The 21,841-nt window shown below is 42.9% G+C and overlaps 1 protein-coding gene across 4 annotated transcripts in view; it reads right to left on the bottom strand.

Moving 5' to 3' along the window:
- Positions 1–21,841, bottom strand: part of LOC148142496 (uncharacterized) — a 61,603-nt gene that overhangs the window by 18,669 nt on the left and 21,093 nt on the right. For 2 of the 4 annotated variants that reach the window (XM_087976224.1, XM_087976222.1), the window contains exons 2-3: positions 17,422–17,549; positions 6,477–6,542 (exon numbers count right to left, since the gene is read on the bottom strand). In XM_087976224.1, the coding sequence (XP_087832350.1) occupies positions 6,477–6,542; positions 17,422–17,549 (194 nt within the window). Of the gene's footprint in view, positions 1–6,476; positions 6,543–17,421; positions 17,550–17,629; positions 18,328–21,841 lie in introns of those variants that run through there. The other 2 variants (XM_087976223.1, XM_087976225.1) reach the window with 2 other exon arrangements.

Raw genomic sequence — 21,841 nt, 5'->3', positions numbered from 1 at the left:
GGTGGAAGGAATGGTAATTGTACATGAATTTAGTGTTTAATTGTATTCAGGTGGTGGTCTTATTAATAGATTTGTGGGTCTGAGTGCAAGTCATGCCTGCTACAGAGGTGTATCATAATATAACATGAACTGGGGTTTGATTAATGTTTTTATGTATAGCTCCAGGGCAACAGGAATGAATCTTAACCCTCAAGAATGTTACTTTTGTCTTATTAAATAAGTTTTCTTTAAAGCTGTAGGATGTTTTGGTTTGAAAAAAATCCGTGGTGTTTGTTCAGATATGGTAATTAGCTCCTTGTTATTTAGCATCCTGCTGATTTGGGTGAAAAGCTGCGTAGGTAGGAAAAGAATGAAACTTGTTGTATGTGTATGATAATGTGTAGCTCTGTAAGGAACATATTGTAAATGTATAAAACTTTGGCTTCAATTCTATCCTGCAATGCAGGCTACTGAGTTCAAACATGTGTCAGTGATAACCTGGAGCTCAAAGAAAGAAGGATGCAGGTTGGAAATTATGCCAGAAAATGAATCTCAGATTAGATAAGGATTGTGGGTGAAATAACTCCATGAAGCTTGGTATCCCATCACCAAGTCACCCTTTATTTACACATGCATAGCACATGACACTGACCCAGCCGGCTCAGAGCTGGCTCCTAGCATGAACAGAACCCCTGACACTCCTGTTTATTTCTGTCAGTCAGGAGGCGCAGATTGGACCAGGTTAATAGCCCCAATCAGAGAACACATATTCAATAATATCTACCGAGCTGACCTCATTCCAATCACTACAATCCCCCCTCCCCCCACAAGTCCTGGGGCATAGACCCGTTCTTTCTTCCGTAGCTTCTTCTGGTTTTCACACCAGGTTCAATTCCTCTGAATCTGCCTCGGATACTTGACGGCATATTCTGGGCCGTAAACCACCTGTTGTGCCTAGAATGTCTTGGCCAAAGTTAATCTTTTTCAGGTGGTAATGGCATCAAGGCTGCTACATCTTCTGTGTCCATCTTGTCCTCAAAGGTTTCTTCGATGCTAGGTGGAGGGGGATCTGACAGTGTTGCTGAAGGTTCTGAGGGGCTGGGTATATTTTACTCCTGCCCCTTTGCAAGGTTGCAGCTTTCATGTCCATGTGCTTGTTCAGGATTGACTCTCCTAACCAAACTTTGTATGTTGTGGGACTTGATGTCACGTTGACCATGCCTCTTACCCATGCAGGGCCATTTCCATGGTTTCAACACCAAACTTTGTCTCCTGAAATAAACTGAAACTTTATTGCTGGAACAGCACAGCAGGTCAGGCAGCATCTAGGGAACAGAAGATTCGACGTTTCGGGCACATGCCCTTCTTCAGGAATGAGCAGAGAGTGTTCAGCAGGAGAAGATAAAAGGTAGGGAGGAGGGACTTGGAGGAGGGGCGTTGGAAATGTGACCCCGTCCACCTGGACACCCCGTGCTGGCCTCCTACCTGCCCTCGACCTCTTTATTGCAAACTGCCGCCGCGATATTAACCGCTACCTGAACTCCCACACCCCTCCCACCCACTCCAACCTCTCACCCTCGGAACGCACAGCCCTCCACTCCCTCCGTTCCAACCCCAACCTCACCATCAAACCAGCTGACAAGGGAGGCGCAGTAGTAGTTTGGCGCACCGACCTCTACACCGCTGAGGCCAAACGCCAGCTCGCAGATACCTCCTCCTACTGCCCCCTTGACCATGACCCCACCCCCCACCACCAAACCATCATCTCCCAGACCATCCATAACCTCATCACCTCAGGGGACCTCCCATCCACCGCCTCCAACCTCATAGTACCACAACCCCGAACCGCCCGTTTCTACCTCCTGCCCAAAATCCACAAACCTGACTGCCCCGGACGACCCATCGTCTCAGCCTGCTCCTGCCCCACCGAACTCATCTCCTCCTACCTCGACACGGTCCTGTCCCCATTAGTCCAAGAACTCCCCACCTACGTCCGTGACACCACCCACGCCCTCCACCTCCTCCAGGATTTCCGCTTCCCCGGTCCCCAACGCCTCATCTTCACCATGGACATCCAGTCCCTGTACACCTCCATCCCCCATCACGAAGGACTCAAAGCACTCCGCTTCTTCCTTTCCCGCCGTACCACCCAGTACCCTTCCACCGACACCCTCCTTCGACTGACTGAACTGGTCCTCACCCTGAACAACTTTTCTTTCCAATCCTCCCACTTTCTCCAAACAAAAGGAGTAGCCATGGGCACCCGCATGGGCCCCAGCTATGCCTGCCTCTTCGTAGGGTATGTGGAACAATCCATCTTCCGCAACTACACTGGCCCCACCCCCCATCTTTTCCTCCGCTACATTGATGACTGTATCGGCGCTACCTCGTGCTCCCACGAGGAGGTTGAACAGTTCATCCACTACACTAACACCTTCCACCCCGACCTCAAATTCACCTGGACAGTCTCGGACTCCTCCCTCCCCTTCCTAGACCTTTCTGTTTCTATCTCAGCCGACCGAATCAACACGGACATCTACTACAAACCGACCGACTCCCACAGCTACCTGGACTACACCTCCTCCCATCCCGCCCCCTGTAAAAACGCCATCCCATTCTCCCAATTCCTTCGTCTCCGCCGCATCTGCTCCCAGGAGGACCAGTTCAAAATACGCACAACACAGACGGCCTCCTTCTTCAAGGACCGCAATTTCCCCCCCGACGTGATCGACGGTGCCCTCCACCGCATCTCCTCCACTTCCCGCTCCTCCGCCCTTGAGCCCCGCCCCTCCAACCGTCACCAGGACAGAACCCCACTGGTCCTCACCTACCACCCCACCAATCTCCATGTACAGCGTATCATCCGCCGTCATTTCCGCCACCTCCAAACGGACCCCACCACCAAGGATATATTTCCCTCCCCTCCTCTATCAGCTTTCCGTAGAGACCACTCCCTCCGCGACTCCCTTGTCAGATCCAGATCCATACCCCCCACCAACCCAACCTCCACTCCCGGCACCTTCCCTTGCAACCGCAGGAGGTGCAACACTTGCGCCCACACCTCCCCCCTCACTTCTCTCCAAGGCCCCAAAGGAAACTTCCATATCCGCCACAGATTCACCTGCACCTCCACCTACATTATCTACTGCATCCGCTGCAGCCGGTGTGGCCTCCTCTATATTGGGGAGACAGGCCGCCTACTTGCGGAGCGATTCAGAGAGCACCTCTGGGCCACCCGGACGAACCAACCCAATCACCCTGTAGCACAGCATTTCAACTCCCCCTCCCACTCCACCGAGGATATGCAGGTCATTGGACTCATCCACTGCCAAACCACAACAACGCGACGGTCGGAGGAGGAGCGTCTTATCTTCCGACTGGGAACCCTCCAACCACAGGGGATGAACTTGGACTTCACCAGTTTCTTCATCCCCCCTCCCCCCATCTTGTCTCAGTCGAATCCCTCCAGCCCGGCACCGCCTTCCTGACCTGCAGTCTTCTTCTTGACCTCTCCGCCTCCACCCTACTCCGACCTATCACCCTCACCTTGACCTCTTTCCACCTATCACATTTCCAACGCCCCTCCTCCAAGTCCCTCCTCCCTACCTTTTATCTTCTCCTGCTGAACACTCTCTGCTCATTCCTGAAGAAGGGCATGTACCCGAAACGTCGAATCTTCTGTTCCCTAGATGCTGCCTGACCTGCTGTGCTGTTCCAGCAATAAAGTTTCAGCTTTGATCTCCAGCGTCTGCAGACCTCACTTTCTCCTCCTGAAATAAACTGCCTTACTCACTTAGAGGAGTCTTGTGTTTGGCATTGGCATTCCTGATGCTGTTTTAGCCTCCCCACAAGGTCCAAAAAGATTAGATGTAACCTGGTATGGAGTCTTCTCCTGATTGGCAACTCTGCTGGAGCTGTCCCAATGGTTACATCACAGGTGATCCTATAATCGAATAGGAACCAGGACATTTTGGTATTGAGTGAAGCTGTAGGCTGTTTCCGTAAGCCTGCATTCAAAGTTTGGACTGCTCTTTCTGCCAAACCATTGGACGATAGATGGTACGGAGCTGTCCTTACAGGCCGAATGTCACTCAACTTTAGAAAATACTCAAACTCCCTGCTGGCAAATGATGGCCTGTTGTCTGTGACCAACACCTCTGTGTATGCAAAAGATACCGGCAACTTTTCTATCATGATCCCTCTGTTTTTCGAATGAACTCTACACATGTCCAACCACACTGAATGGACCGGCATAGTCAATGTGTAATCGAGTCCAGGGTTACCTGGCCATTGCCATGAATATGAGCATCCATTTCCTGGCAACCAGACATAACTTCTCACCAACATCTTCACTTCAGAAAAGCTTGGATGACCCTGGTGGAGTTCAGCCTGTATCTGGCCAGAAGATCATCTGAATATTTAATTAGGATTTCAGTCAGACAGCCATTTTGTAATTGAAAAATGTTGAGCCAATCAAGTTGAATCTTTCTCAACAATTTCTCCCATCATACTTGGGCCTGAGTCTTTTACTACAATCAGCTGCTTCTGATAAGAGACCGGAAGCAGAGTTGTACCATTAATCTGTAAAGGTTGTCCGGCATAGGTTCTCAGCCTGGCCAAGGTCTGACACAAACTTAAGGTTTGGAGTCTCGAGTGAATTTTGGTCAAGACTGGTTCTGCAATCACTAATACAGCTGTGCCAGTACTGACCTCCATTAGAACTAGGTCACCATTTAATCAGACCTTTATTTTGATTGGTTCTGATTTGGATGTTGCTAAGCAATATAACTTCTTCCACACCAACTGTAGGTGGACTTTCCAGGGTGTGCGCTCTCCTGGAATCTGACCTATAAGTTCTATTACTTAATTCAGGCCTAGTGGGACATTTCTGTCGTCTTGAGTTTGCTCACCAGCAGCAACTAAAATAGCCTGCTGGCCCGGATCCTTGAGAAAACTTTAACTGTTTGGCTGAGGCTTGGCTTTGTTTTGAGGTTTTGCTCTGGACTGACCTAGAGTTCTTCTGTTCAGGATATGTCCTGAGTGAGGCAATGCAATTTCCTTCACTCAAGTGGTGTTCCCCAAGCTCAGTTGGCCTGGCAAAGGTGTCCAGTACCGTTAGAATGCCTTATAACTCATAAGTACCAATTGCAGCATTTTCTAATGGCAAAATCAGTTGTAGCGCCTGTTGATGTCTAGTTGGGCTTCAACGAGTAGGTGCTTTTGAATGGTCGCATTATTAATTCCACTCTCGTCCCCACTGAAATAATTCCACGAAGGCCAGTATCCTGTCACTAAGTTGCCCTTTATTTACATGTGCATAATACATATCATTGACCCAGTTAGCTCAGAGCTGCCTCCTAGTGTGAACAGAACCCCTGACATTCCTATTTATATCTGTCAGCCAGGCTCCCTGATAGAGCCAGGTTAACAGCCCCATTCAGGGAGCTCCTATTTTAGGCGGTCCACCTAGCCGACTTTGTTCCAATCTCTACAGTGTGTGAAGGCAATTTTTTAACTGAGCCAAAATCTTTAAACTCCTACTGATTTGAGAGGCAAGGTGTCAGCTGCGCTTTGCAAAGGAAAATGTGTAGAATGTTGAGCAGAACCATCTACTGGCTGGAGATGGAACTGACATTTTAAAATAAAGTATGCATGGGCATGTTTGAAAATAAGCTCGACACTTGCTGCTGATAGGCTATAAAGTCCCATTCTTAATACAGATAACACTCTTGCACCACATTATAACTGGATAAATACAGAAGGCTTAATTGCCCTCGAGTCCAAATAGCGTCATAATTAATTGGAGAAAATTAAAGCAGGCTTTTGAAGATGGTAATGGACAAGTGTGAAGAATATTTCACATCACAAAATAAAAATACCTGTAAAAGACAAGTGTTTAAATCTAGTGGTGTTTCTCCAGAAGAAAGAATTGATTTGTATGGTATAATTGAGTTTTCAATGAAAAGTCAATTCTTGAATGAATTCCATTGTGGACAGCTTTATTACAGATAATAATATAGTCATAATAACGAGTGTAAAGTCTAATAAATATAAGTTCAGCTGTCTGATGTTTTTGAAGTGGCCACGTTACAAATTTGTGTGTCATATTTGGGATACACTTGAATTTCCCTGGGTGATTTGAGAAGGATAAATTGGCATCTCTACAAGCAAATGCATCCACTCAGATATAATGATGTATATGAGACTGAATAGAGCCACCCAGTGGTCAGATGGGATGGAAGTTTTGTATTTGTATTTGTATGAAACGCACAATCATGTGTTCTGAGGCATGAGTTCATATTTTACATGCTTCATGAAGTATCCTGGGAGTGATTAAGGTAGACAACAGACCAAACAATAGATAAGCAGGAGTTTGCATGAGAGGATGAAAGCTGCAGGGAAGAAACAGATTAGTGGTTTGAAATATTAGTAGTAGAACAATCATATAGAAATGTGCACATTCTTGTCTTCAGAAACATAAAACTAGATATGATTACCCCAGTTTTATTCCGGTGTGATGATGTGTTGTTTTTTGACTGTATAGCAGAATTTGTTTCTTCAATCTAAAATGGAATAAAAACTTAGTGAATTAACTTCTGTGCTTTTAAACAAGGCATTGTCACAAATCTGTAACTTGTAAAACCTCAGTTTTGAAGCATATTCGTCACTACAAAACAGAACGAGGTCTTAATTGGGCAATCTCAAGAATGGATGCAGGAATTAGGATGTACATTAATTCCATGTGCATTTAAGGTCACACAGGCAGCACACTGATTTTGGACTGCCTGCTTATTTGAATAATTCCTTCATGCAGCAAGTGCTAAATGCACAGTCCACTGGCTACATTTATCCACAGGGTGGCCAAGGTCAGAACATCCTGGATTTTTAAGGTGAGTCTTTACTGTTGAAATCTGGCCTTGATCAAAAGGTGCACTGTAGCTGCAGCAGATACTGTCAGCCCAGTAAAGATTGAATCTGAAACAAACATGTTCTGAAGAAGATTGATACCGGACTCAAAATGTTAACTCTTGTTTCTCTCTCCACAGATCCTGCCAGACCTGCTCTAAGTATTCTTAGATTCCATACAGTGTGGAAATAGGCCCTTCAGCCCAACAAGTCCACACCGACCCTCCAAAGAGCAACCCACCCAGACCCATTTCCCTCTGACTAATGCACCGAACACTACGGGCAATTTAGCATGGGCAATTCACCTAACCTGCACATCTTTGGATTGTGGGAAGAAACCGGAGCACCTGGAGGAAACTCACGCAGACACGGGGAGAATATGCAAACTCCACACAGACAGCTATCTGAGCTGGGAATTGAACCCGGGTCCCTGGCACTGTGAGGCAGCAGTACTGACCACTGAGCCACCGTGCTGCCCCTTCTCTATGTTTGTTTCAGATGTCCAGCAACCGCTACACTTTGTTTTTATAAAAATTGAAACTGATCTGGGGAAAGGAGTAGTTTAGGAGATATCAGGGTACAAAGTTTTTGAATGTTGCATTGGAGGAGCAGCTGGGAAGGTTCCTTCATCTGTCGAGTGTCAGGAATCACGCTAGGCACGCAGTCAAAGGCAAAGATTGTAGATATCTGCAGAAGTCAATGCCAGCAGTTAAACCTCAATCAGATGTAGTGCCAGAAGCAGTTCAGTAATCTTATCTGTGTCATTATGGCCTATTCTTAATTGCCCACAGCACAGTAAAGAGCCAACCACATTGCTATGGGTTTGGAGTCACAAAGACTAGGCAAGAATAGCATTTTTCTTCCCTAAAAGGCATTAATGAACCAGATAGATTTTTCCTGACAATGGTTTCACAATTATCATTAAATTCTTAATTCCAGATTTTTTTTAGTGAATTCAAATTCTAGAAACTGCCATGGCAGGATTCAAACTAGCTCCCCAGAATGTTATCTGGGTCTCTGGATTAACACCGTTCTGTGAAAAAAATACCAGGCTGTCATTTCCCTGCAAACATTCCACTACAAAAGTTACATCAGCCAAACAGCATGAACACCACTCACTAACCCCTCCCTTGCAGTACAAAGTGGCAGGAGTAACTGGAAACACATTGCGTGGAGGAGATTGAGCTGGTCACTATTCACAGAAGCGTTGTTGAGGCAGAGTTGTAACCTGTGAAGATAACAGTGTCATTCCATATAATCCTATTCAATAATTCCACATCTGTCTCTTCCCACACTCTCTCTTCTGAGTTACAAGCTGCAAATGGCCTAAACATCATTTCCTACTTCCTGCACATGCTATGCCACATCTTATCCTTGCACTTTATTTCCTTTCAGATACCCAAGAGATCAATCTGGACAGGCTATGAAGGAGCACTTCCAAGAAAGTGATAATGATGGAAAAGAACTTCACCTGATTTCATACTCACAGCCATCAATTCAGATACTAGCATCATGCGTATCTGTGTTTATCTTACAGAATAGATTGGAGGTGGGACTTGAATGTGTTCAGCACCGGGCAATGTGATCTGCAACCAGGGTAGAGGACAATTTTAACAGGAGCCAACTCAGTGGACAGGAGGGTCACACGTGGGTTTCTCTAAAGAGTGTTATGAAGATGTGGGTGTACTGTACCTTTAAGAGAGTTAAAAGCTAGCGGAACTACCTGACACAGCATGAAGTGTTCTGAATAAGGTAATAATGTAACACTTGGTCGAAAGCTAGATTAGCTGGTTGCCTGGAAATGATCAAACAGATTCATATTAGGCCAATCAGTTTAAATTATACCCCGAAAAATACCAAATTCCAATTAAGTTTGAATTTAGTATATTGACAATCTTAAAAGCCAATGACACAATCTGATACTTTGGGGACTCATCCGGGATTTGAACTGGTTTAGATAGATTTGAATAGATTTGGGGATACGAAAAATCCCACCAGACTTACCCAAATGATTGAGATAAAGGTATCTCATTCATATTGTTTGCCATTAGTGATGCCCCAAATGAATTTACTCAGTTCACTCCCTTCGAGTTAGTGTTTGGGTATGAAGTGAGAGGCCCTTCGAAATCAATTAAAGAAAAATTGACAGGGCCAAAGTCGGAGATCTCACACTTAGATTATGTATCTCTCAAAATTATAAATAGCATCTAAAAAGGGCACAGTGTAGAATGAAGCAGGTGATGGATAAAAGCTCTGAGACCTGGACATTTTCCTGAGGGGATGATGTGTTCATACTGTTACCAGTGATAGGAGATCCCTTCAAAGCCTCGTTTAGTTGGTCGTATCAAATTGAGAAAAAGATAAGTCAGGTGAACTGTCCAGTAAAGATGCCAGATAGAAAAAAAAGTATCAAGTATGTCATGTGAACATGTTGAAACTGTATTATACTAGAGAAAAAGAACTGGAGAAACAGGTATCAGTTACTGCCCTGCAGGGTGAGGAATCAAATTCAGATGATGTGGATTTTGAGGTGCCTCAAAATAGATTTAAGAAAGGAAGAAATCGTTGAGAAGTGGGATAGGTTAGGAAGCTATCTGCCTCAGGAGCATAGAATGCAATTGAAAGATTTGTTACTGCAGTGTAAGACATATGTAAGAATCAGATGGGGAGGACTAATGCTATTGTACATGAAGTAGATGTAGGGAATACTATTCCGATAAAACAACACCCCTATCCGCTTATTCCTTTCAAAGCCAGATAGGTCGACATAAAGGTGAAAGCTATGTTCAACGAGGACATCATTGAGCCAAGCCAGAGCGAGTGGCTTTCGTCAATCATCTTAGTTCCCAAACCAAATGGGACTCAACAAATCTGCATGGATTAATGGAAGATCAATGCTGTAATAAAATTGGACTCATATCCAATTCCTAGGTTGGAGGACTGTATCAAGAAAGTTGGACAAGCCAGTTACATCACCAAGTTGGACTTAATGGGCGGTTACTGGCAGGTACCTTTATCAGAGATGGCAAAAGAAATTTTTGCATTTGTAACCCCAAATGGGTTATATCAATTTAAAATGATGCCCTCTGGAATGAAGAATGTGCCCGCCATATTCCAAAGACTCATGAATAGAATTGTGGCCAGATTAGCAAACTGTGCAGTCTATTTGGATGATGTAGTAATCTTTGGTAAGTCCTGGAAAGATCACATTGGCTGAGCTCTTTGAATGACTACGAGAAGCAAAACTGGTGATAAACATAAATAAAACGGAATTTGTGAAAGCAGAAGTGATGTTCTTGGGACATAACATCGGTTATGGAAGGTTGACCCCATGGAAAGCAAAGACCGAAGGCCATTGAGGAATTTCCACGACCAACCTCGAAGAAAGAGGTGCTTCGATTCTTAGGACTCAGTGGATTCAGCAGTGTAGTGGCACCGTTGACCAATTTGCTGAAGAAGAACACAAAGTTTCGGTGGACAGAACCATGCCACTATTTGAAAGCCATATTAACCACCAAACCAGTTTTAGCTGCACCAAACTTTTCAAAACCTTTTAAAGTCTCCATCGATGTTCATGACATTGGAGTTGGAGCGGTCCTCCTACAGGAAGATGGGGATGGGACTGAACTGCCAGGTGGTTAATTTTTGAAGAAGATCAACATCCACTAGATGAAACACTCCACAATCAAAAAAGAACTATTGAGTTTGGTACTGGCCTTATAACATCACGGACAATGTGTCAGAGACGATTCTGTACACGGATTACAATCTGCTTACATTCTTAAAATGCTTTAAAGACAAGAATATGAGACTATTCCATTGGAGTCTTATGTTACAGACTTTTAATTTAAAAATTGTACATATTGCGAGTTGCAAGAATGTAGTCGTAGATGTGTTATCATGGATTTACCTGATAAAGTTTAGATGAGATTTGTATTTATTTAATGTTATATAAATACAGGTATATGGGAAGAAGTTAAGATGAACTTATATTGAAGTTATCTGTATGTTATGGTGATGTGTTTAAAATATAGGGAAAAAATGAAACCATCTTTTCATTATGATGGTTCATTTTTCTTTGGTGGGGAGGTGTTATGAAGATGTGGGTGTACAGTAACTTTAAGAGAGTTAAAAGCTAGCAGAACTAGCTGACACAGCACCAAATGTTCTGAATAAGGTAACAATATAACACTTGGTCAAAAGCTAGATTAGCTGGTTGCTTGGAAGTGACAAAACAGATTTGAATTTAGCCAATCAGTTTAAATTATACCCCGAAAAATACCAAATTCAAATCAAGTTTGAATTTAATATATTGACAATCTTAAAAGCCAATGACACAATCTGATACTTTGGGGTATACGACTGGGGAAAATTGAACAGTTGTTTGGTGGGGGTGAGTGGGAGGGGAGACTGCCAAGCCAATGGCATCTGCAGACTGTCCGGAGAATAGCTCTCTTAAAGATACCTTTATCGATCCATGAGCTGCGAAGCATAATACCTAAGAAAGGACTAAGTTGCATCCTTTTCCACTTTCTCCTTTTCCATCTCCTTTTCCACTTTCTCCTTTTCCATCTCCTTTTCCACTTACTCTTTTTCCACATCCTTTACCTCTTGCTCATGCTCCTGCACCTCAACTTTTCATTGTATAGACCAAGCAAAGATTGTCCTGACATGATGGCAAGGTTATGCAGCAGATTACCATGATTGTTGACACCTGCTGTGTTGAATATTGCAGAATCCTCTCGTGTGCTCCAGGCAGTAGAAGCTTTGTTTCAGCATTGGTCATGGTTCTCATTGTATGTCCTGTATACGGTGCACATTTGCACAGATTATGCAGCAGTCTTCAGTCATGCTGTTAATGGATGATCCTTTGATTTGGCACTCTGACTCATATTCAACTGGCGCAATAGACAGTTGAAGGCATTATGACTACTGCCAGGGTTCTGGGCATTGGCCTGCATGATTCATTGCTTATGGTCACAAACCAGCTAGAGTTTGAGAGTGGAATCATTTTTGGTTGTGGTATCATTTAGATTGTTGTTGGGCACCTGCACAATGGATATGTTTTTAGTCAGTAGAACTCTCCACCTCAAGGAGGCCTAAAATCCAAGAAAAACAAGTGTTGACCTCACCTGCTTTGTCTCTGGTGAGCATGAAACATAGTGAGCTCTTGTTGAGTACAGAATGTCACTGATTTCCCTTACATAACATGGACATCAAATTGAGAGATATTACTTAAGATGGAACTAACGGCCACTATCACATTCATAACCAGTAGCAATGCGATTCGTGGCATTCTGTGTCTTTACCTACAGAAGAGGGTAGTTTTAATATCTTTACTGAGGCTCAGATGTCTCACTCATTGTTCCTCATTGTTCCTCACGAAGGTTTGTTTGCAGAAATGTTTCCTGAACACCATAAGGGAATATTGCCTCCCATTGAGACCTCTTGTCCTGTTCATCTCCTCCCTTCTCCAGCAACTTGTTCTGCCCTGTGTGATCTCTGTTCATTTTCCAAGCTATGCTTACACCAAGGGAGATGGCTACTCTTGCATCTGTGACAGGGAGCAACTGGTTTGGTCAGAAACTTTGAAGAATGCAGAGAAGTGTAAAGTGATACATTCTGGAAGAAAGTCCAAGGAAAGGCAACATAAAAGAAATGTTCAATTTTTAAAAGGGGATTCAGGAACACAGAAACTTCAGGTATAAGTGCATATGTTTGTAGCCTAAACCTAATTCCAATGTTTGCCCATGGTATTGAAATTGGCCGGATAGTTTATGAGAGAGTTTCTGATAGCATTCTCTGGACTTTATATATAGAGGCACAGAGAAAGTTTATAAAACACTGGTTTGGCCTCAACTGGACTATTGTGTCCAATTAACAAAGACATAAATTGCTGATGAAACTCTGAAGAAGGGTCATTAGATTTGAAATGTTAGCTCTGCTTTGTCTCCACAGATGCTGGCAGACCTATTGAGTTTCTCTAGCAGTTTCAGATTTCCACCATTACAGATCTTTGTTTTATTTTCCTTTTTTGTGGCAACAAGTTAGAATCTGGAATGTACTGCCTGAAAGCATTGATAGGGCAAATTATATCTTTATTCTTGAAAGAGAATTGGATAAGAACCATCAACAAATAAAAACCCAGGGTCACAAGAACGGTGGTGGAGTAGGAGTAACTGTATTTTTTCTTGTATGGAACCTATACAGGTGATCTGGGCTGAATGTCCTTGTTCTTTGATGTGTGATCATTCTGTGGTATTATGTGAGTACTCAATCAGCACCTACCCCACAATGTTTTTCAGACTTTGCAATTTGATTCAAATATTGAAAGCACCAAACATTTAATTAGAGCAAGAGAAAAAAATAAATCAAGCAGCAACTAATGTATAAGTAGTTAACGATCCCCTTTGGGGATGACGGTTCATGGTGGAGGGGTGAGTGTTGGAGTTCTTCCTGCTGATTAATGGATCTTCATCTTTGTGAGTATAAAACGTTAGCTGAAGGTTGAACTTCAAAAAAGTCAGCATTGTATGCCGATTGATGTGATTATTTTGCTACTCTGTATATTGCTAGTGAAAATTCACTGTGCATGTGCTAATGCCCTCACCAAAATATGACAACTGCCTTAATTAAACCCCCACAAATGCGCACATGCCATTTTGGACTTCTAAGGCTTTTCTGTTTTCCAAAATGAGGGTAGCAATGAGCTTTATTCTTTGCTTAAAATAAGCAGATGTACAAAATTGGAGTTTTATAAAGTTGCTGTATGCTCATATTTCAACATCAATAAAGTTCAATTAAACCTGAGTGAGATGACAAGTGAGATGACAAGGATGTCAACATCTACCAGAAAAGAGCTTACATTTAATATCATATCTTCTAATGTCCCTCACGAAGTCTAAAATGCTTCATAATACCATAATATTTGAAATGCAGTCATTGTTTATTTAGTAATTAAGAAAAAGCCAATTTGCACAAAACAGTTTGCAGCAGCAGCAAATGCGATGAACAACCAATTTTGTGGTAGTGTTGGTTGAAGAAGAAATTTGCTGGCCATAGGGCTAGATCTCTTAAAATGGTACCAATCAGTATTTTACATTCACTGTGTTAACCACAGCAGGCAGAAGAATCCTTGGTTCTGCATTTTAATCTGAAGATCAGCACTCTCTCACAATACAGCACAACACCGTGTTAGCTGGGAGATTGTGCTTAGTCCCTGGATAATGTTGTGAACCCATAACCTCCTGACCTGTAGTTATAGATGCTACCAAATAAGCCAGGCTTGTACAGACTGTCTATTGCTTCTGAACTGCTCAACACTTAGCTTTGATTTTAAGCAGAATAGATATAACAAACAACATACAAAACAATTTTCATGCACCAGTATTGAAAAATCTTTTTCCTCACATCCTGTATTTCATCTCTTGTCCAAAACTTTAAATCTGTGCTCACTTGCCCTTATTCCATCTGCAAACATCTTTTCTTTGTCTGTCATGAATAAACCTACCATAGTCATATAGACTTCTATCAAATCTAGCTTCTATCTCATTTAGTCTAAGATCAGCAACCCCAACTGCTCCAACCTAATTTTGTAGTTAAAATCTGACATGCTAGAAACCATACTGTTAAGTCATCTCTACATGTTTTTAAGGTCTTTCATATCTTTCCTAAAATGTGATGACCAGAAGCAATATTCTATTTGTGACCAAACCAGAATTTTATCAAGGCTCACCTTAACTTGCCTGCTTCTATATTCAATATATCTACTTATGAAGCACATATATTCTGCTAAATATTCTCTCAGTATGTCCTGCCACCAACAATAATCTGTGCACATGAACCCCTCAATGCTTGCTGTATCAGTATGTCTATATTGGCTTTCCATAAGCCTTCTGTCAAAATGTATCACCTCAAGGTACTCGCTATTAAATTCCATCTGCCAGTAGCCTATCCATCCTGTTAGTCCATATCACAGTATGGAAGAGACTGTTTAGCTGTGAACAATGTGGCAGATTTATAATTGCTTTGGAGGACAATTGATTCAACAGCCTAAGGACAGCACTGAATCCAGCAAGCATTATGTTCACATTAAGGCAGTGATATCTTGGAATTCTAGTGGATTATTAATTGCGTGGTTATAGATTTTGCATCCAACTTCATTTTGTAGTAATGCAAACTCTGCAATGTGCTTAGGCTACCTCAGTTGAATGTTGTGAAGTGTATGACTGATTTCAGCATCTCAACATACTGGAGATTGAATCCAAATCCTTCTTTATCTGTTAAGCTTTAGCTACACAATGATTAGACTCGGAGCTGCCCATAAGAGTATAAGAAACTGGGACAGGAGTTCGGCCCCTCAAGTCTGCTCCACCAATCAATAGGATTTTAGCTATTCTACAATTCCACACTTCTGCTTTCCTGCATTGTATCTGTAACCCTTGATTCCCCTATTGATCAAGAATTTATCAATTACAGCTTTAAATAGATTCAAGGACTCTGCCACAGTTCTCTATGGCAAGAAGTTCCAAAGATTCTCAACCCTTTGAGAAATGAATTTCCTTTTCTTCTCAGTCTTAAATTAGCGCTCCTTAATTCTGGGACCATGCCCTCTGGTCCGAGACTCTCCCGTGAGGGGAAACATCCTCTCAGAATTTATCCTGTCAAGTTCCTTAAGAATCAGAAAATGGAGTCACAGGTAGACAGGGCAGTGAAGAAGGCTTTTGGCACATTGGCATTGAGTCAGGGCATTGAGTATAGAAATTGGGATATTATATTGGAGTTGTATGTTGGTGAGGCCGCACTTGGAGTATTGTGTTCAGTTTTAGTCACAGAGTTAGAGAATCATAGAGGTGTACAACATGGAAACAGACCCTTTGGTCCAACTAGTCCATGCCAACCAGATATCCCAACCTAATCTAGTCCCATTTGCCAGCACTTGGCCCATATCCCTCTAAACCCTTCCTATTCACATACCCTTCCAGATGCCTTTTAAATGTTGCAAGTGGACCCTTGCTATAGGAAGGATGTTATTAAACTGGAAAGAGTGCAGAAGACATTTACAAGGATATTGCCAGGACTCAACAGTCTGAGTGAGAGGAAGGCGTTGGACAAGCTAGGACTTATTTCTTTAGAGCATAGGAGACTGAGGGGAGATCTTACAGAAGTGTATAAGATCATGAGAGGCATGGATAGGTAAATGCATTCATTCTTTTTCCCAAGGTTGGGGAACATGGACTAGAGTGCATCAGTTTAATGTTGGAGGGTAAAGAATAAAAGGGAAACTGAGGGGCAATGTTTTTACACAGAAGGTGGTACACATATGGAATGAGCTGCCAGCGGAATGGTTGAGGTGGGTACATTAACAATGTTTAAAAGGCATTTGGACAAAGACATGAATAGGAAAGGTTTAGAAGGTTCTGGGCCAAGTGCAAGGAAATGGGGCTAGCATGGATGGACAGTTTGGGCGGCATGGACCAGTTTGGACTAAAGGCCCTGTCTCTGTGCTAGTGGAACTTTATGACTCCATGACTCTAATTCTATATATTTCAGGGAGATCACCACTTATTCTTATAATTCCAATGAATGGAGTCAAACCTGATTAGCCTTTGCTCACAGGACAATCTCTTTATATCAGGATCATCATCGTGAATCTTCTCTGATTCAATGAAATTATATATTTCCTTAAATAAGGGGACCAAAAATGCTCATAGTAATACAGATGTTGTCTCACCCACCTCTTGTACAGTTACAAAAGACTTCCCTACTCTCATTCTCCAACACCCTTTAAATAAGGACCAGTATTCCATCAGCCTCCCTGCTCCAGCTGTGTGCTAGTTTTCTGTGTTTTATGCACAAGTACCTCCAAGTCCCTTTGTGTTGCAGCTTCCTGCAGTTTTACTCCATTTAAAAAGTAGTCTGTTCTTTTGTTCTCCCTTTCAAATGAATGACTTCACATTTTTCCACATTGTATTCCATTTGCCAAATTTTTGCCCCTTTACCTAACCTATCAATAACTCTATAAGCTGTCAAAGAAATCTAGATCACCATCTTAGTGAAAAATTATACCAGCTGCTGTTGAAGTTCAGACTCGTTGTAAGGCTCCGCCTTAATTTCCTAGAGTGCACTTCCAATGTGAAAGCAGGAAATTCTGATCCTCAGTGCTATGGTCCTCATTCTGCATACATTAATGAGAATAGTCAGGACCCGGCAGAAGGGCCAAAAAGTGGAAGGGGAAGTTTTGATGGCGGAAATTATAAGCAAAGAGCTGTCCATGTGAGTTTCCGGCTATTAAAACATTTGCTGATCTGTTTATTGACCACAGTTGCTCAGGAAAACATAGAAGACGTTCCCCACCAGTTAACAGCAATCCGAACTATAAATCCTGACTACCATCGCAAACTCCATATAACCAAAATGTACTACATCAACATAAATACTATTCTAAAATACTGAAGAAAAGAAACAAAATATGAGTTAAATAGCTTTGACTTGAATGACTATCAGCTTCTTAAATACTTAATAAACTTAACTCACCATATCATCCAGTTGAGCAGAGATCACATGTTGATAATGAGCTGCCAATGTTGATTTAGCACACTCGTCTGTAATGCTGTTCTGTATTAAAATTATCAATGTGATGAAGCCTATAGACCTGTGAAATACTAAAACATGAGGAAATTTCATTAGGCATTAAAAAAGTAAAATTGGGTTTGGCTGCTTAAAAAAAGTAACTCGTGTTTACCTTTCATTTTCAATGAAGACACTTTACTGCCAAATGCAAGGAGGAATCTGCAACTAATAAATTTTAAGAAGTTGAACGGAATCCTGTCTTTGATTGTTCATTTTAATGGAGTGCAGTATATGGGTAGAAAGTAGTGATTCATGTGATGATCCTTTTTTATATCTTGCTAAATTTGACAACAGTTGGAGAAACAGGATGTCCATTTAACCATGTGCAATGCCCTCTTCCTTTTCTTAGAAAGGAGGAGTTGATTCTGACAACTCTGGCAAAGCCAATTATGACGGGAATGAGAGGAAATGCGTGAGAAAAGGCACCTGGGAATGTAACACTACTGTCACTTCCTTCTAAGCAGGATCTAATGGGGTGAGAAGGGGAATATTTGATGAAATCATACAGTTTTAAGGAATGAAGAACGAGAGTGAGCAATGAGAATTTAGGTATAGATTATATAACTTAAAACTTATTGTGCAATTTGATGACTTCCACAGTATCTCTTGTAATGAGATGTCATGCATAAGACATAACTAGCTGTAATCCCAACTTCAGTAAAAGTGTCTCTGTGACTTGAAAGATGGTCAATTGGAACAGCTCTTGGATTTATGAATCCGAAGAGTCATAGTCATAAGATAAACATATGGATATAACTAAGACACTGCTGAATTCATTATTGAAAACAATTGAAACCCCGAAATAGTTACCTTTCAGGGATATATTTTGACAAATGGTTCCATGGTTATAATAAATACTGAATGACATACCTTGCATTCTTATGAAACAAAAAATAGATTACCAAGTAGTCTGAAAAAATAAATGCCAGGAGTGTTTTGTCACCTTGACTTCCTAAGGTTAAGCAGCACAGAAACTGGAATGTTGAAAATGAAAGATTTGTACGGCTATCCTTTGAAGTGTGGTCAGTTGTTATGTTGTCAATGGAAACCCTCAAAATATTCCTTAAAATTCAAGCAATAGAAATTTGTCTTGGGCAATCATCAAAGTAGGCAATATCAGCTGCTGATTAATGTCAAGTATGATTAATCAACTACTTATAATTAGAACACCATCGGTAAATCTTACTTTTCTTCGGCGAAGTGCAAGTTGAGTTCAATTTTTTTGGATGTTTTTTTTGCTGAGAGGACAGGCAAGTTTTCTCACCGTATCTTAGCAAACTCGCCTTGTTGATTTCCTAGCCTGTCCCCACGGTGACCCTCTCATCTAATTCTAGCCTCATCTTATCATGTGCTGTTCCTGGAACAACTCTCAATTGCCTTGATATCCCGGAATTAGCTGGCATCTCTTGCGCCCTTACCATCTTTAAAAGCCTGCTGTGCACCCAGACAAGCACTGTCAGTCCAGCGCTGACCTACATGACTCCTGACATTTGTTCCACACATGGCAGATGGGGGATATTAATGCTCCACTGTGCTGGCAAGGACTAGGAGCTCCTACTGGATTGGGTGGTGCAGATGTGGGACCTCCTGTACCCCAGGATCAGCAGTGCAAGCCTCAACACTTGGTCATAGCAGCCAGGTCTGAGGTTGCCACCCAATTAGAAACTGCCTCAGCCATCTACAGGAATGCCCAGCACTTTGGTCATGGAAGTCTACAGGATGGAAAAAGGCCCTTCTGCACTGGTTAAAAACAACCACCTGAATGTTAAGTGGAAAAAGGTCAACATCTTCTTCACGCCATCAGCCAAGGTGCCTCCACCTTCTCTCTGATATGTCATAATCACTTGGAGATGGAGCCTGATGCATTCTGTGGGCTGTGTTCACATTCATGAGCACACAACGTCTCTGCAGCATTATGGCAATGATCATTACCAGTGCGGAAGCGTCCTGTAAGTGGATTAGAAATGTGCCATGAGGGGTCTTAGAGGTTGGCACTTGTTGGATGCCAATGTCTTTGGAGGTGGGGTGCATGTGGGTGGTGAGCATGGAGCATCCCCTGGGTTGTTGGTGCCTTGCGTCCAACGTGGAGGCTGGTCACAGCGAGGAGATAGCTGAGTTACAAGGTGCCTGTTCTGGTTTCCAAGTCAAGATTTCTCAACATCCAGCTTGTTTGACACTTTTGGGAAGATGAGAAGCTGAATAGTGATGATGCAAGTTGGGCTACTAACAAAGTACTTAACGAGCAATAACCCCTCCGGCCACTTAATTGGTAAGTTGCTGCTGCCCAGTGAAAAGATAAGAGATGGCATGAGATGCTCCCAATGACAAGATGAACCTCACCGGACTTCTCACCAAATTTTGAAACAAATCTCACCATAGCCTATGTTGCTCAGACCTCCGCAAGATTCCACCCTGAGTTTACCTTGGCTTCTTTCCAGCTATGTTGGGGGCAGCACGGTGGCTGGATGGTTAGCACTGCTCCCTCACAGTGCCAGGGACCCGGGTTCATTCCCACCTCGAGCAACTGTTTGTGTGGAGTTTGCACATTGTCCCCGTGTCTGTGTGGGTTTCCTCCGGCCATGCTAAATTGCCCATAGTACTAGGTGCATTAATCAGGGGGAATGGGTCTGCACTTCGGAGGGTCGGTGTGGACTTAGATTTAAATTAGATTACAGTGTGGAATCAGGCCCTTCGGCCCAACAAGTCCACACCGACCCGCCGAAGCAAAACCCACCCCTACCCCTACATTTACCCCTTACCTAACACTACAGGCAATTTAGTATGGCCAATTCACCTGACCCTGCACATCTTTGGATGGTGGGAGGAAACCGGAGCACCCGGAGGAAACCCACGGAGACACGGGGAGAACGTGCAAACTCCACACAGTCAGTCGCCTGAGGCGGGAATTGAACCCGGGTCTCTGGCGCTGTGAGGCAGCAGTGCTAACCACTGTGCCACCGTGCCTCCCACTTGTTGGACTGAAGGGCCTGTTTTCACACTGAAGGGAATCTAAACTCATCTAACCTAAAAGCAACTCCTACTGTGCCTCTGAGATCATCCTTCATTTACAGCACAAGGCATTCTCTAGCATTTTACTGTGTGATTGACATTTGGGTTGAATGAAGAATGCATCCATTAAGAACAGATTCCGGATTCTTCCAGTTGAAATGGAAGGATGTTGTAGTGTTGGTGGAGATAGTGAGGACTGCAGAGGCTGGAAAGTCAGGGCCAATAAAATGTGGAGCCGGAAAAAGTGCAGCAGATCAAGCAGCGTTAGAGGAGCAGGAGAATCGACATTTCAGGCAGGACCATTCATCAGGACTATTTCATGGTGTTATTTCTGCCCTGACCAATGATGACTCATCCCATATGCTTCTCACCTCATTATCCATGCAAGCAAAATGTTGGCCATCTTAATTCATTGAATCACATGGTGAACAAGGCTGAAGTGCTTGCCACTGTCAGGACATTATAACTACTGTGCCTCTGGAATCATATTTAAAACCCAGTGGGTCACCACTTTTAACACTGCAAGCTAGAACTACCACTCACACTATTTGCTCACTTCGAAACTATGAGTAGATGGCACAAAAGAAAAGTTAGGATTGGTCCCCACTTCAAGGAGAAAAATCTTGAGGTGCTAATTGACAAAGGGAGGTCAGTCTTCTTCCCAGCTCACCACAACAAGCGGCAACCCCTTAAGATGTGTGAATAGTTTTGCTCCCCTTGTCCAAGGTAAGATATACTGTCATTGGAGACAGTCCATGGAAAGTTCACTAGGTTCACTCCGGCTTATGGATGGATTTTCTTACGAGGAGAGGTGGAGAGTTTGGGCCTGAACTCCTTAAGGTTCAGAAATAATAAGAGGGAGCCAAGATTCTTAGAGGGCTTGGTAGGGTAGATGCTGAAATGTTTCCTCTTATGGGAGAATCTAGGACCAGAGTGTATGATCTCAGAGCAAAGACTCCATTTTAGACATAGATGAAAAGAAATTCCTTCTTTCAAAGAGTGGAATTTTTTAACACAGAGGGCTGTTGAAGTTGATTCGTTAAGAATATTCAAGTCTGAAGTAGATTTTTAATCAATAAGGGGATTGAGGGTTATGCAGAAAAGACAAGGAAGTGGACTTGGGGATTCTCAGTTCAGCCATGAACTCATTTAATAGCGGAGCCGACTTATTGGGCTGAATGGCCTACTTATTTCCCTACATCTTATGGTATTATGGATGCTTCCAACTTGGACAGAGAGAGCAGCATGAATCAATGCTACGTCCGCCATCAAAAGGGAAGGCCAGTAGTGCCTCGGATAAGTCAATGGCCTATTG

This window comes from Chiloscyllium plagiosum, unplaced genomic scaffold (genome assembly GCF_037043375.1).
Source record: "Chiloscyllium plagiosum isolate Xiang-an unplaced genomic scaffold, Cpla_swu_hap1 HiC_scaffold_28, whole genome shotgun sequence".
In the NCBI taxonomy this organism is placed as follows: Eukaryota; Metazoa; Chordata; class Chondrichthyes; order Orectolobiformes; family Hemiscylliidae; genus Chiloscyllium; species Chiloscyllium plagiosum.
Note: the sequence above shows the minus strand (reverse complement) of the source record. Positions and strands in the feature narration are given on the sequence as shown.